Source organism: Strix uralensis, chromosome 6 (genome assembly GCF_047716275.1).
Source record: "Strix uralensis isolate ZFMK-TIS-50842 chromosome 6, bStrUra1, whole genome shotgun sequence".
Classification (NCBI taxonomy): Eukaryota; Metazoa; Chordata; class Aves; order Strigiformes; family Strigidae; genus Strix; species Strix uralensis.
Genome location: NC_133977.1, coordinates 32174658 through 32190574, shown reverse-complemented (window position 1 = coordinate 32190574; position 15917 = coordinate 32174658). Strand labels below are relative to the sequence as shown.

At 40.6% G+C, this 15917-nt stretch overlaps 1 protein-coding gene across 1 annotated transcript in view; it reads left to right on the top strand.

Annotated features, from left to right (window-relative positions):
* The window catches only part of TFCP2L1 (transcription factor CP2 like 1), a 38156-nt gene extending 22743 nt beyond the window's left edge, over positions 1-15413 (top strand). Inside the window, exons 7-15 of the mRNA XM_074873567.1 lie at positions 418-528; positions 2273-2364; positions 3766-3814; positions 3911-4004; positions 4903-4993; positions 5661-5761; positions 6756-6898; positions 8959-9010; positions 9457-15413. Coding sequence (XP_074729668.1) covers positions 418-528; positions 2273-2364; positions 3766-3814; positions 3911-4004; positions 4903-4993; positions 5661-5761; positions 6756-6898; positions 8959-9010; positions 9457-9494 — 771 coding nt within the window. The 3' untranslated portion in view covers positions 9495-15413. The remainder of the gene's footprint in view (positions 1-417; positions 529-2272; positions 2365-3765; positions 3815-3910; positions 4005-4902; positions 4994-5660; positions 5762-6755; positions 6899-8958; positions 9011-9456) is intronic.
* Positions 15414-15917: the final 504 nt, after the last annotated feature.

The following is a 15917-nucleotide window of genomic DNA, read 5'->3' as shown; positions in this document are numbered from 1 at the left end:
CAGACCTGTAGCCACTTAACAAGAAGGTTTTCGTAGGCCTGTTTTCTCAAAGGATCTGCTGCTCCAGCTTTGCTGCTGTGAGCAGTGTCTTCCCTGTTCCTGGAGAGATGTTACAAATACCAGTTGAGGTGCATAACTCATGGGGCTCATGGTCTGAAATAGTTGATAGCAAATCTCAGGACTGTGGTCAGCCGATTTTGGAACTGCAATAGGCATTAATGGGGGATGTTATAGAAATAGTAGAGATGCTTAACTAATTTTTTTCTCTAGAAAATGCAGATCTCATCTTGTTCCATATATATAGTTCCCATAAATCTTAAGGAGACTTTTGTGAACAGATTAGAAAAAAATCTGTTGGCCTCTATCTCCAAACTTGTAATGCTTGGCATAAGGGAAAGCTTGTGCTTGTGCTTATAGCCTAAAGGAGCAGACAGAAAACAGAAGACTGACAGGGAAAAAATGGAGAAGAAGACCACCCAAGAGAAGGAGAAGTATCAGCCTTCCTATGAGACAACTATTCTCACAGAGGTAAAGTGTTTTAGACATGTTGTACTACTTCGGCATGTTGGAAGATAGATTTGAGAGAAAATGCAGTTTAACTGAGCCCTGGAGATTGCCTTGTTGAGACATGTATGCCCAGATCTGATTGAAATTGAGAATGGAGTGAAATTGTAAAATGTCTCTCACTGTTGAAGTTTATAAAAGATGCCAAAATTTCTTATGTTTCGGGGTATAAAACAATCCTTAACAGCCTAGCTTTAAAGAATTGTTTTCTCTGTCTTCTGCCATGCTCCTGGGCACTTGTCATGGCACTTAGATGCCAGTTGTATAAGATATTTTCTTCAGAACCATCTGGCAAAAGCTCATGTTGGAGATACAGATGAATAGGCTGTCTGGTTAAATTATTAATATGTTTTCCTGTGAATGTGCCTGTGAAGCTACTGTTACATACAAGATCTCAGAAGATTGTTGCTTGTACTCTAGGAATATCTTGAATGTCTTATATTCTGATGCATCTGGTGTAGAGATGTATGTGTTTCTACCCTCCCTGCCATTACTAAGATGTATATATAAGCTTACCCAAGGCTGCAGAATTACTAAGCAACAGGACTCAAGACAGTGATTTAAAAGTGCTGTTCCATCTCCCTATGGGAATGGCTTGTTGTTTGATTTAGTTCTTGTTTTTTTTTTTTTTGAAGTGGCTTGCTGGACTTCTAAAAAATGAGGGGTTTTTCTTAATTTTAGTAAACTTCCTGTTTGTGAGATCCAGTCCCTCCCACTTGATTTTCCTTATGTTGCCAGGAGCGACCAACATGTTTTCTAATTCAGCGTGGTGGTTGTTAACGAGGCTCTTGTGTACAGAGACCTAATTCTACTGAGTTGACAGATCCCAAACTCTCCCTATGAGCTCTGATGCACTTTGACATGTTGCATGGGGAAATACGGGTTGCCAAAGAGTTAAATATTTGCTAGTGCTTGTGGAGATGATAAAATATTTGCTAGTATTTGTGGAGATGATAAAACTCCAAAGCTACCCTTGTCGCCTTTTTTTATCATTGCAAACAAGGATACTACAGAGCATTTTCTTGAGCTCTTGATGGGAGGGGGTTCCACAGGGCTAGATACCTCCTACTGATTACAGTGGCTTAAATTCAGAACCAAGTCACCGATTCTAGCTGAGTTACTCTGGTTTTACACTACTGTAATGGAATATGGAGTTTGACCTACATTGTGAAGGCTTTTGTAGCTTTGTGTCTGTCTGTGTATCTTAAATTTTCTCCATGTAAAACCCATTTATAACTCAAGCTCTTCAACTAATAGCCAGAGGTTTTAGCAGGCTGGTTCAAATTCTAATCTTTCACTGGTATAAACCTGAAGCAGTGCCACTGGAGCGTATTTGTCACTCTTGCCTGGATTTAATTAGGGATTTATAATTGAGACCAGGGGTATTTCTGTATCATTGCTGCCTTCAGTCTGAGTTGACTTACTGGCGTTGCTCTGACTTACAGCTGTGCACACTTTGGCCCAGTGTTATTTGGGGACAGGCTTTGTGAAATGGGAGAAATGTGGAATGCAGAACTGGAATCAATCTGGCCCCCTGACAGCCCGCTTGGAGAGCAGTGTAGAAAATCCATGGCCCGTCTCCTCCTCCCAGCAGGAGTGATGAGCTGAAGTTAGTGGCGTGGCAACAGCATGAATGTGGTATGAGAGGAGAATCGAATCCTTTATTTCCATCCTTATGAAAGTATCCCCACTGCCTTTCTTCCAACAGTGCTCTCCCTGGCCAGATGTGCCTTATCAAATGAACAATGCTCCATCTCCAAGCTACAACAGCTCTCCCAACAGCTTCAACCTTGGAGATGGGTATGTAACAAATAAATGCTTTGTCTTTCCTGTTGATATGGTAGCCTTTGTGTGCATGTGTTTTGTGTGTCCCATGTATTTCATACCCTGGAAGAAGAGGTCAAGGACTTCCTAGAAAGGGGAAAACATTTCCCACAAAAAGCCTGTTAAGATCTTCCATCCAGGAATGCCCCGTAGTACAGAGTACTGTTTGTATAGCCACTGCTTATGCGGTGGCTGGAAGGTGAGCATCAGAGGACCATCAGGGCAATTCCTGCCCTGGATTTCCTCTCTTACTTCTCTGTGGGGGTCAGAGAACACACCGTGCCCTGTACTAGCAGTTCCCAGTATCTTCTGGCAAGAGTGTTAGAGGCTTTCAGCCTTCAGCACCTCTTCAGAGTTGATATTTCTTCCTTCTCAAGACAGAAGGTCTTGAGGTAGTTTGGGGTGATGAATTCCCAGTTGAATGCGATGTAAAGAAATCCTGTCTGGGCCCAAACAGCCTGGCTTTTGAGAAGCCATTCCAGAACAAAGGACTAACAGGAGGCATGTTTAATCCATTAATATAGCCGTCATAAAGAAACAGTTTTAGTGGTCTTGAAACACCCAAGACGATAGCTGATGACAGAAATATACATCAGAGTCCCTCAGTACTTCTGAGTCCTCCCTGCAACATACTTTCCCCTAGGAATTTGGCGTAGGCCTTTGCTTTCTTCCTTTAGGACTCTGCAGCCTTGTTGCCTTCCCACACAGCTTATTAATCAATGTTTTATCACAAATTTTCAATGAGCGAGCTCAACCTATGAATAAGGACAAACACTGAAATGACAAAAATTGGTGTTAGTAGAGAGATCTGTTGAGTATTTTCTTCCAGTGGTAGATTATTAACTCTTTGGGAAAATCATTGACCTGTTGAAGTCCTGTCTATGTTTTCAGAGGGTTTAGTAGAAACGTGGTTTTGTGTAATATAGTTCAATTGCAATTTACTATGTTTAAGGTAACACCAGGGTTGAATTATAATTTTTGTGAGGAATTGTTATTAGACAGTGGATTTAGGTAGGGGATTTCTGGCTTGTAGAAATTTTGAGTTCAGCCACCCTGTAGGTCACAACTTCCTTGCTTAGATGGTGTCACAGCGAGTCACCCATATGAAAAAGCTTGAATGAGGTCAGTAAACCAAGTTTTCTTTCAGTGTTGAGTGGGACCTCAACTGACCAACAAAAGGCTCAAGTTGAGATTTTTTTTTTCTTGGTCCAGATTTTGGACACCTTTTTATAATTCTGATAGAGAAAAAAAGCCAAGTTGGCTTGTAACTTCTGACAGTTGACTCAAATGGAGGAGGGGGAAGTGAATGGACAATGCAGTGTAAACTTTAAAATAATGGTGTTTTTTTTTCTTCCAACTTTATATAATTTTTTTTAGCAACAGTTCTCCAACCCACCAAGTGGAGCTCCTGCCTCCCAGCAATGATGTAAGTACATGAGATCATGTTAATGTGGTGCTTTTCTTTTTTAGGACACTGGTGAACAGTTCATTTCAAGACCTTCTTATTCTTTTTGCAATGTAGCATCTCCTTCCTTCTGCTTCTATTCAAGATGCCCAGCAGTGGCTTCATCGTAATAGGTTCTCTCCATTCTGTAGACTCTTCTCAAGTTTTTCGGGTGAGTTTGAACAGTCCAATTATTTTGTTTTTATTCTCTTTTGTAAGTGCAGCTCATGCTTCATATCAATAGCATCTGCTGCTGGCGACTGTTGATGGGATCATTGGTCTGATCCAATGCAGTTGTTCTTTTGTTCTTAGGTTAGTTAGCATTTGCCAAAACAGTTTGTAGAAATATAGAATAAGTAAAGACAGAAGAGTAAGTTGAGATGGAAGGGACTTACTGAGTTCACTAAGTGCAGCCCCCTGCCTGAAGTAAGTTCAGGGCCTTGTGCAGTTATGTTTGGGTATCTCCAAGGTTGGAAATTCCAGAGTCTCTCTAAGCAACCTCTTGAAACACTTGACTATTCTCACAGTGAAAAAGTTTTTCCTTATACCTAATCAGTGTTTCCCATCTTCCATCTTCTGCCTGCTGCCTCTCATCCTGTCCCTGTACGCCTTTGAGAAGAGTCTGGCTCCACCTGCAGCTCCATCTTCATTGTACCCTCCTGTTAGGTAGTTGTACACAGCAGTAAGATGCTGGAGGGGGGAATTGTTAAAGATGTTGAAACCTTGAGGAGCCTCTCTTTGACTTGCAACGTGATTAAATAACCTGGTGAACATGGCAGTTAAGAGAAAATTGGGCCATTTAGTGGCCAACGTTAAATATCTAGCTTGTCTGTGAGTTGGCTAGAATATCTTCCAGTGCAGCACTGCTCTTTTGGCAGCTTTTAGCTCTCTGTTTCATAGTGATTGATTTGCAGTGTACACCTCTCTGAATTTTCAACTTCTCTAGGCAAATCTGCCTGATTCAGCTTTGTGGATTCTCTCCCCCTGCCCTTTCCTGCTGCCTATACACACAATTTGGAAGCTAAGATTTGCTTAACTTCTGAAAAAAAAAATCAATTTGAAATATGTAGGTGCTGACTTACTGAAGATGTCCAAAGAAGACTTTGTTCAAATCTGTGGGCCTGCTGATGGAATTCGGCTCTTTAATGCAATCAAAGGAAGGTTTGTACTTCTTCCTTCCTATTTTTTTGTTATGGCAGCATTCCTTGGTTATTTCAGTGTTAACTTAGAAGTTAATCCTAGACCTGTAGCATTTAGACTTACTTTTAACACTTCAGAGAGGTCATCTCAGGGGCTGGTGATCATGATGGTATTCAAATCCAAGCACAGCTCAAAAATGTTGCTGAAATGTAGCAGCAAAATGTGGATCTCCAGTGGGTTATTTGCTACCAGCTGATATTTTTCATCCACTTCATATGAGACACAACCTACAATACCCTGTGTTGCATCTGCATCACAGCTAACAAACAATCCAAGCAACCCCTGGAGCCTTAAATGACTTAAACTTACTTTATTGCAATAGCAACATAAATTCTACAACTAAGCAGGATTCACATCAGTAAAGGCAGGTATGATGAGCTGCTTGGCAAGTGCTGTAAACTGTTTGTTCTTATCTGATCCTGGAGAGATTAAGGTGCCTTGCACTGTACCACCATCTCCCAGGGGACTCTTACTAGACTTCCTAAGACACCTAGTCATCAGCATCAAGACTATCCATTAGCTGGTTATTTATGCACAGCCTGAATTATTCCATCTCTCATTATTTGATAGCTGACTAGAACAATTTTAGATCTACTAAATAACTGACTACTTTTCTAATAATCCATAGAAATGTAAGGCCCAAGATGACAATTTATGTCTGTCAAGAACCAGAGCAAAACAGGTCCCATCTCCACCAAAAACGAGAAAATGGAGATTGCAGTCTTTGTGGTAAGTTTTTATGCATGGGTTTTGTTAAACACTTACCTGGTGAGAATGTGGCTTTCTGCCTGAGCTCCTGCATGAGACACCTTGGTGTCCTGAGTGTTTAAAGAGGTCCTGTTTATCCTAGTTCTGCCACTTTGGTTAGTTTCAGGGCTACAGATTTCAACTGGTACCGTCTGCCTGGGGAAGAGACCCAATTTACAATCTGTCTGCAGAATGTCACAGCAAAATCTCTGTTCAGTTCTTAATAGGGACCATAGCATTGAAAACTACCATCTACAGTGTGCTTTAGATTATGGCTTGTTTTAAATATATTCTGGGGAATGGAAGGTTGGTATGTCTTAAACTGAGGTTCTAATTCTTGGAAGTTCAAAGCTTTTGGGGACTCACTGCTCTTAGCTGTCCCTCATGACATAACATACGATCAAATAGTGATTGTCCTTAGTTCTTGCACATAGCATTAACAAGGCACAGCTTTTCTACCTGTTTTTTTTCTACCCTTTGTATCGAATTTAAAAAATACTGCTGTTATTTGATACATTGTAGTCTTTAGTTTTTACCTGTGGGATCAGTGGGATAACATCTAATAAAATATTACTTTTGTGAAACATAATATCATGTGTGTTACTATTTAATTGGACCTACTCTAAAATGTCAAAATCAGTAAAAGTAGATTATCCAAAAATATTAACATCTTTAAGAGAGGGTTTTTTAAGTGCCACATGATACATGTTTTTATTAGTCCCTGTGTTTTCCTCTGGGCAAAAGTGATGTGTGCTTTATTTACCTGCCGCATCCAAATACTGGGTATTTTTCTACAAATCATCAAGCTGGATATTTGGGGGCTGCTTTAAAGGTACTAAGCTTGTTTATCTACTGTCAAGATTTGAACCTTGATCTTAAGCCCGTTTGATTGTTGATATTGAACATCTTTGTGTTATCTGTAGTTGCTGTTCTATAATTATGCTATAATTCTGTAATTACTTTCAACTTGTTGCAGTATATCATGCAATCTTTTTGGAGGAATTGACCACACTGGAATTAATTGAGAAGATTGCGAACTTGTACAGCATTTCTCCACAGCAGATAAATCGAATCTATCGGCAGGGACCCACAGGGATCCATGTATTAGTGAGCAATGAGGTAAGGGGTTAATGCAAGCTCTCAGCTGTAACAATTGTCTGACTTGTTGAAGTTAAAGTGACCTTTTAAATTATGGAATGAATCTTCAAGGAAGGTTTGCAAGGTTACTAATCACAACAAAGTTAAAGTAAATACTTAATGCAAATCATTCATGCATACCATTGATTTTGGTGTGGTTTTAAGATCTTTGCTTTGTAAAAGAGTTTTTCTTTTAAACAAAACACAACAAAATTAGTCATTTCCTTTTCATGTTGGCTACTTAAACAAATTTTGAAGTGAGGAACTAAAGTAAGAACATTTAAAATTTAAATAAGAAAGTTTCCTAAAGAAGGCAAGTTTGAAAAATCTATAGGGCGATTAGTCTTACATCTTGGCCAGTGATTACAGCCACTGGGTCAGAGTCAGTGCTGGGTAAGTGCGCGCTATAATTTAATGTACCTCTGCTAGCTCTTTGTGTCCCATTATATGATGGCTTAATTTAGTCCGTTCCATTAACTTGCAGGTTAATAGTGAGTTGCCCTTCTTTCTCTTTTCCTCCCACTAAATTACTTACTCATTCATGCACCAGAATCACTTAAGGAGCTTCATTTATAAGAAACATTGTTAAAACAAATGAAGCAGAGCATAGGTCTCAACTGGAGCCTAAATTGAAGGCTGTAATGCTTATTCCTGAAGTCTCCTTGCTATTTCAGCCTGATTAAATCTGAAACTATGATGCTTTATGGATGTAAAATGCTTGGAGGCAACTCTTGGTAGGGGAATTGCCTGAACCAGCTTGAGTATAAGGTTTTAAGTATTTATTTAAGTAAATTATTAACAACTTCTATTGCTTTTTTAATATTTTTTTTTTCTTGTTCTAGTACTAGAGTGGCAAGAGTGAGGCACTCTATGAATGTACTTCATGCATCATTAGGCACAGACACACAGACTGGCCAGTGAAGTTTGATTTGCGGGAGCAGGGGGCGGATGCTAAACGCAAAAGGGAATAGGGAGATTAGTCTAAGCTGAAAAAGATATTTGGTGTGAGAATTTACAGCTGGGAAGTGCCCTACTTGAATGATACTCAATACCTAGGAAAAGGCTTTTGATTAAAGCTGAATTTTCTGAACTGATCAGAGAGGTTCTGGTCACCTCCCCTCTGAAGTTAGGTGTCCAGCATCTCTTCAACTGTATGAGACACTTCCTGAAGGTAATTCACCTCCTGTGTCCCACACAGCTACTCTAAGATGGGGGGAGAGCACTGACTAAGGATGAAGCTTAAATGAGCATTTCGGATTGGATCTGAAGTGAGCTGAATCTCTTAACTCACCCCTTTAGTTAGGGGCCTCACAAGAACCTGCACGTGTTCTGAAAAATCTTGTTGTTTCTCATGAATAACTCAGATAGCTTTAGATACTAATCTTGCAAGGTCTGCCTTGCCTCTCATAGCAGTTTCATTAAGATTCCTGTGCCTTGACAAAACACAAACAGGTAAATGATTACTGTAAGCACAGCATCTGTACTAATGTCTAGTCAAAATAACCAGGTGGATGCTGCTGAGATGGCTTTTTAGTAGCAATATTCCTTTATTCAGCGAGGAGTCCATTTCTTAGGGCTGACCACCTCTAGATATTTTTTCAGATGCTAATGTAAGCTGAACTGAGCTTCATCGTTCAGCTGAATGTGTATTGCCATTGTTAGATTTTTAGGAGAGGGACTGTCTTCATCCAGTCTAAACTAGTATAGCTTCGCTGAAGGTAATTAAAAGCACAGTCTTTAATAGACTAACTGGAGCAGTGTAAGAACTTGCAGGATCAAGAGCTGCAAAGAGGATGGTAAAATGCTGAAGAAGCTAGATCAGTTCTTGCAAGTGCTTTAGTATGAGCACATTAGCAGCTGCAAGGACCGGAATCAATCATGTACTTTAATAATCTTATGGGCAGGGTTATTCAGGACTTCGTAGGACTAGACACCAAATGTTGTTTGATACCTCTACTATAAAGTCTATAGTCACACTGAATGAAACTTGAATTTAATTGCTAAAAATATCTTGTGTTGGCTTTTTTCCTTCTGCCCTTCAGATGGTGCAAAACTTCCAAGATGAATCTTGTTTTGTTATCAGCACACTAAAAGGTATGTATTGCTGCTGCTATTATCTGTGGCTCTAAAGATAATTTCTCCTTTCAATTGCACTAAACATTATCACAAATTCGGTGCTGTTATCCTGAAAAGATAAGTGATCTAATTTAGTGTAAGTCAAGATGTTGCATCAACTTACACTATGGTAGACTGATCTATGCTTTTCTCTCAGTTAAACTGTTATAAAACTTCCATAAATCCATTGATACCACTGACATAAATGAGCAGAAGACCTAGTAAAATGATAAAAGATAACAGTTAGTATGTTGTATTTTTTAATGTAAATGCTTTGACCTAGATGTTCAACGTTGATTTTCGTAAGTGGGTTGTGGAACAAGAGTACAAACTGTTGCAAACTACCTAAGAAGAAAATCTAGAGTTCTGTATCTGTGCTGTTTTCTAAAAGCAATGAAAAAATGCTTTGCATTTCTTTGTTACAGCTGAAAGCAATGATGGCTACCACATCATTTTAAAATGACCATGCTGCATAGAAAGACTTTAACAGCCTAAAATTTAGTGCCTCACTGAGATTGCGACAACCTAGACTGGAAACATGAAGAACCTTCGGATAAAATGCTCCTATGAACTAAGAATTACCAAACAGCTTAAGGAAAAACTTGCTTTTACAGATATACATTTTTTGGTGGTGTGTGGTTTTGGTTTTTTTTGAAGCTGGAGCTGAGAACATCCTCAAAGCTTGTACATGTTTCTTCCTCCCTCCCTTCCTCTTCAGTCTTAAAAATTGTTGAGGTTTCTGCTTATTACTTAGAAACATCTGCCTTGTACTAAAGGGAAATGAAAGATAAACAAAACCCAATTTTCTAGACCCCTCATGGTTGGGTGAATTGATTTATTTACTGTTCTGAGTGCTCTCTTGCTTTCAACACACACCCTGTTGCTGGTGGACATAGGCTCCTCGGGGGTCCTCTTTTACTCTTTGAGGTGGAAGGCCTGGGGCTACATCCAAAACCAGATTGGGCAATGCAGAGGATGGATTTGGTGCTCAGTCCTCACCCTGAGTGTCAATCCTGGAAGCTCACTCTTAGCTGTTCTTCACCTGTAGACGTGCTCAGAGTCCAGAGACCTTGGGCCCTCCTGACAGAGCTTCTGTAATACCCATCCAACAGAACAATTTTGCAGGGTTCAAGGGAGGACAGACAACCTGAGGCAAACAGTTCAGTACCATATTATATCTTTAGCTTTAGAGTAGGCTCTCTGAATGGAGTATGTGAAGGTTTTCTGAGGAAATGTTTTGAACGTTGAAAGTTATAGAACTCATGACAAATTCATACTATGGATTTATTCTACTCTACAAAGCGTTGATTAACTTCTATCTTTACTGTAACTCGGATTAGGTTTTACAATCCTAATGTTTTTTCCTTCTGTTACTCACCAAAGTAAGTAAAGCTTTTGACTGAGTCCAGGTAACAGATCATCTTAGTTGCTGCTTCTCGTATTCTTGCTATTTCACTCTTGACTCCTGTTTCCAATATCTGCAACTATGGTCAACTCCACCCTCCCTTGATCTTTTGGGATGCCATCCAGGCTCCACTAAGCTGAAAAAGTGGCTTCCACTGATGTCAAAGGCAAACTGAATCACACCCTTCTTGCATGGATGGAGTAATTTCACTTTTGGCAGCTAATTAATAAGTGTTTCCCAAACCAAATGTCTATATAGCATCGAATTCTGATACTTGAACATTAAATTTTATCCTGAATTGAGATGGAAAGCTGAAATACAAAAAATTTTCCTGGAATGGAAATTTTTCAAAAAATGAGAAATTGTCAGCTGGAAAATGCTGAATAAAATGTTCTAGCCTTTTGAAATGGAAACATTTAATTAAATCCATTTGGCCCTTAAAGCAGCATCAGTTTGAGCTACTGTTGCAGACCTCAGAAATTACCATTCAAGTGCCTTGTGCGCCATGTCTCCCTTGGGGCTGGTCTCTTTGGCTGGGTTACAGATCCCATGATGCTCTTACCGTGGGTTAGTCAAAGGGGGAATGCGTCATGAAGGCTGGAGGGGTGCCCAGGAACCCAGCCTTCTGGGAAAGAGGGGGACATGGAGCCTGTGAATTACAGCTCCCAGCTGACACTGGAGGAATTCAGGCAGACACGGACTGATATTTTTCTGACAAAAACGATGTGTTTCAAGTTTTCCCAACAGAAATAAACAGCAAAATATTGAGAAAAGCAACCTTTTTTTCATTAAAAGCATCAAGTTTTGCGCAAAAAAACCCACCCATCCCCACCGATTTTTTTTCTTTACACCAAAAATAATACTAGAATAGAAAAATCATGTTACAATGGGAAAACCTTCAGCCAACCCAGCTAATTGAGTAACAGTGCCTACTTGGGCATGATCTTGCTCAACTGACTGTCCTGGATGCTCCGTGAATTGTAGTGTTTCGCCAAAAAGGACGCTTAGGCTTTGGGACACAGTGATTCCTCCCCCTGAAGTGAAGGATTTTGAGGCTTCTTGGTTGAGGACCAGGTTGCGTAGGGGAGGAGGTTGTCAGTGGTCTCCTGACAGACAGGGGAGGTCAGACACAGAGGCTGGGGGGAGCTTTAGGGGAAGAAATGCCTTGTGGAGGATGGGAAATGACATCTTTTCGAAAGGAAGGTGAAACCATGGCAAGCTTGACCCTGCCTTGGTGCCTGTGTCATCTGTCTGGCTTTGCAGCCTGTTCCGCACAGGGAGCGGGGGAGCCCTATGGGCACTGAGGCATACAGGTTGTGGCCACACAGTTACAGCTGCCTTCCAAAATGGGGAATCAACTCCAGCTGCTTTTTGCGAGTAGGTGGGACGAATGTGCTCCTGCATACCAGGGGCTGTTGGTTTATTTTGTGGAAAGTGCTTTGGAAGATGTACATTGACTGTGCTTTTTCATCCCGTTTTGTAATACTGGCCCAGTGTATGGCATGGCTGTTGTTGGTGTGCGACTTGGAGCAGTGAATCTAACCTGGTGAGAAGGGTTTAAAAAACACCTTGGAGTTGCCAGGAGTGTAGCCTGTACTGCATCCACTTACATGTGATAGCCCTGTAATTCAGGGAACACAGCAATACTGAAACACAGCCGTGTGAAGAAAGGATAGAGGTAAATTTGCTTATTTAAAAAAATATAACTTGTTCTTGATTAATTAAAAAAAAAATCTTGGTCGTAAGGAATTATATGCACTTGCTTGATTAATTTTGAACAAAATAACTCTCCATTAGGGCCTTGTTATATTTAGATTTTCAAAAATAAAAAAATTCATATGAGGATGAATTTGATAATATATCTTGTTCTCCTTTTCATGCTGTAAGGAGGTATGCTAGAGTAAACAATTGCATAGATTATAAATATTGTCCTATTGGGTGGGCTCTACTCTTTTATCTACGTTAGCCTGTTTGTAAAGCTGTATAACTTCAATATGTGTGTAAGGCCTACGCTTACTTAACAGAGTAGTTCTAGTCCTTGTTGAACCTCTGTAGTCCCAGCAGAAATTTGGAGGATTGTGGTCAAGTAACATACATGCCCATGAAGACACAGCACAGCTAGTTTGGTGTCTAGGAGAATGTCAAGTTACTTCAACTTAGAATCATAGAATATCTCAAGATCATTGAGTTCAACTCCTTGCAGGACTACCTAAAACTAAACCATATGACTAAGAGCATTGTCCAGCATTTCTTAAACTCTTGACAGGCTTGGTGCTGTGACCACTTCCCTGGGGAGCTGTTCCAGTGACCAACAACCCTCTTGGTGAAGAACCTTCTCCTATCCAGCCTGAACTTTCCCTGATGCAGCTTCATTCCATTCCCTCGTGTCCTATCTCTGAACAACAGAGAGAGATCAGCACCTTCCCCTCTGCTGCCTCCCTTGAGGAACATGTAGACTGCGATGCATCTCTGGGTGTTAGTAAAACGTGTTGCACACTTTGCCCTTGTTGCATGATGCTGCGTAACCAACCAGTTCTTGTACGTGGGCAAACTGGCCATGAACCATTGTGGCTGAGCAGCTAGTACAAGTGGTCAGAGCAACATTGGTGTGAGATTGGACTGCTTGACAAACTTTCCACTCTGCCTCCCAAAAATATAAAAGCAAATCTTTGCCCCGCTGAGGTTGGTGAATTTGTCCATGCAGGAACCAAGCAAAGCCTTCAGGATTTATGGTAGGGATTTATGTGAGGAGTGAGACAGTCTTGTCTCACTTAAGTGGCAGGTAATCTTAGGCTCCCTGTGGTTACAGAGGGTCTGCCATCCCTGGAGAGACTCATTTTCCCTGTTTGAGGATTGAGCCTCCAGAATGAAGCCTGTTTCCTCAAGACTGGAGGAAGCAAAAATGATTAGTCTGGGCTAGATGTCTAAATTCTAGATAGACTAAAGGCAAGGGAGATGAGTAGCTCCCCCTCATCTAAATATCCGAAAGACTTTTGCATTTGCTTTGCTCTTAAGTGCCTGTTACATTTATTCTTGCTTTTTGTTGTTGGTGCTCCTATTTCTTTTTAAAAAAGTAACAAATGAAACGTCCTGCTCAAAGTAATTTAAATGAGACTTTTTTCAGCTCTACATGTGGAATTTGTACAGCAGACCTTTATAAGGTCTGGGTTTTAGGATTACAATGAATAATATGGTATCCCAAACTGACCAGCTCTTAGGTTGTATGTATGATGACAGCCCCTCTGAGTAGAAGTGGGCTTGCTGGGGATGAAAAGGCAGAACTGTTACATGATTAAAAACCATATGACTCCAGCCAGTAGAGCAAAATATAAACCCGGGTTCTCATCAGATCAGTACTGGCTGTTTCATAAATTGTGGCATTTTTTTCTGACAACTGAGTAAATTGATACAGATCAGTTAGTATGACTCTAGTGATGGTCTGAGAACTCATAAAAATGCCCATGATACACAACTGCAGGGCAAAGGAAGGGGCAAATAATCTGGTGATAGAAATTTGTGCCATCTGCCTGAAGTGGCAGGACTGGTGTTATTAAAATTAAAGCTCCTGTTATTTCAGCTGGCCCTGCTTGGTTAGTGGGCTAAAGCAGAAGTAATAAATCAATCTGGAAAATATTTGGAGTTCTCATTGTCTTGGTGTGAAATTTAATGGGCTGGAGTTTCAAGACTTGGAGATGGTAAAAGGATTCTTGCAGTTGAGAAGTCCTGATTGGCACTCTCCTTATAATGTAACATATACATATTTATGCGTATATATACACATACATACTGTACTGTATCAACACGTATATGTGCTGAGTACTTGTGTTCTTTGGCTTTAACTGGTACTCTGCTTTGTTTAATTGCAGTTCAATAGAAAAGACTCTGGTTGATCAAGCTTTGAAACCCAGGCATTCCTTGGGTAGAAATGTGTAAGTCCATAATAGTGACTCTAGGTGATTTGGACATGGTACATTTGGAGTGATGTAAATTTGATGAATTTCTGCAATGTAAATCCCAGGCCTTGGTGAAGATGAGCATATTCTTGCACTAACACTGCAGTTCTATATTGCAGCTTCTGAAATTTAGTTAGAGTAAAAGAGAAATAGATTGCTCAACGCTTTGTAAAGTAGTAAGAGCTACTCCCTAAGCAGAACAACCATACAATGACTTTCCTAGCTCAATGTTGTATTGCTTAAGCATTGGCTGTAATTCTAACAATCATCTGGTGGATGACTGGGACAGGTTTTTTTGTCTGTTTCTGTTTTTGTTTTTGACTGTTCTCAAAGAAATGCTTGTATTCAGACTGTAGCTTCTTTCTCCTCCAGTTATGAAATGATTTAACTTTATGCTACTAATAGAAACATTTTCTTAAGGTTATAATCTGTTTGACAGCACAGGGTACTCAAAGTGGGTAGTGTTTGTCCTTGATCATCACTACTGTGGGTGAATATGAGAAGGCAGACTGGACGTGTATCTTAACATCCTTGCCTCTCTTTAACAAATGGGTTGAGCTGGTGCCTAATTTTTTGTGCATTTCTGATTTGTACATTTATTTTTGACATTCACTCAAAATTCTTCTGCTCCCTGGGGGGGGATGCATTGGTGACCAGCTAGTGTGTCCAACTTTAAGTAGCCTGCTTGTCCTAGTTTGCTTGGGGTGAGTGTTTATCTTTCAAAGGGCTAGGGGAGTTACCTCTCTTCGCTGACAATGCAGCTGTTCGAGACAGGCGATGCTGACACAAAGTCGGTGTGACGGGTGAGGGCGAGTAGAGGTGGGTCAATTGGAGGCTGAGGCATACCAGTTGTGAGTAAATACTGCCACACTCTTTGTCTTTTCGTTTGTTGGTTTTTGGTTTTTTTTTGTACATGAATTAAAAAAAAGCATATTTTGCACTGGCTCTTGTACTGTTGTGCAGAAGAAATCTGTATCTAGAATCTGTGCTCCAGTCAAAATGCAAATAAACCTGTTTGTAAGAAGCACGGGTTTCGTCTCTGCTTTGCTTGGTGTGGATGGGCACAGGAGAGCCTCGACATCGGCTCCTCCTCATCATGCAGCTGTAAGGTGCTGGGCACCCTCTCAAAGTCAGTGAGAACAGTTTGCAAAGTGCTGGTGAGAGAACATCAGCTATAGCCAAATGTCCTGCAGCATTTTCTTTGTGTTGGGACTGACTTCATTTCTCTGCAGCACAATGCTGTGACCAGTTCGTATTTAATCCAGGTCAAGGCATGAGGACAAATGCCTGATTCTTGCAGAAGCTGTGACAGTGGGCGTATGCTTTAGTGAGAGCACAAGCTGTGTTAGATGACAGCTGGCTTTGGTCTTGCAGTGCTCAGAGGACATGGCCATTTCAGAGCCTGGTCCTCAGTGACATCAGAGATGAACGAAAAGTCCTTCCTGGTAGCAATGCTCTGTCCCATTTAGCAGCTGTTAGACACATGCTGGAGAAGAGGCAGTGAGGTTTGGACATGAAGCATTCACAA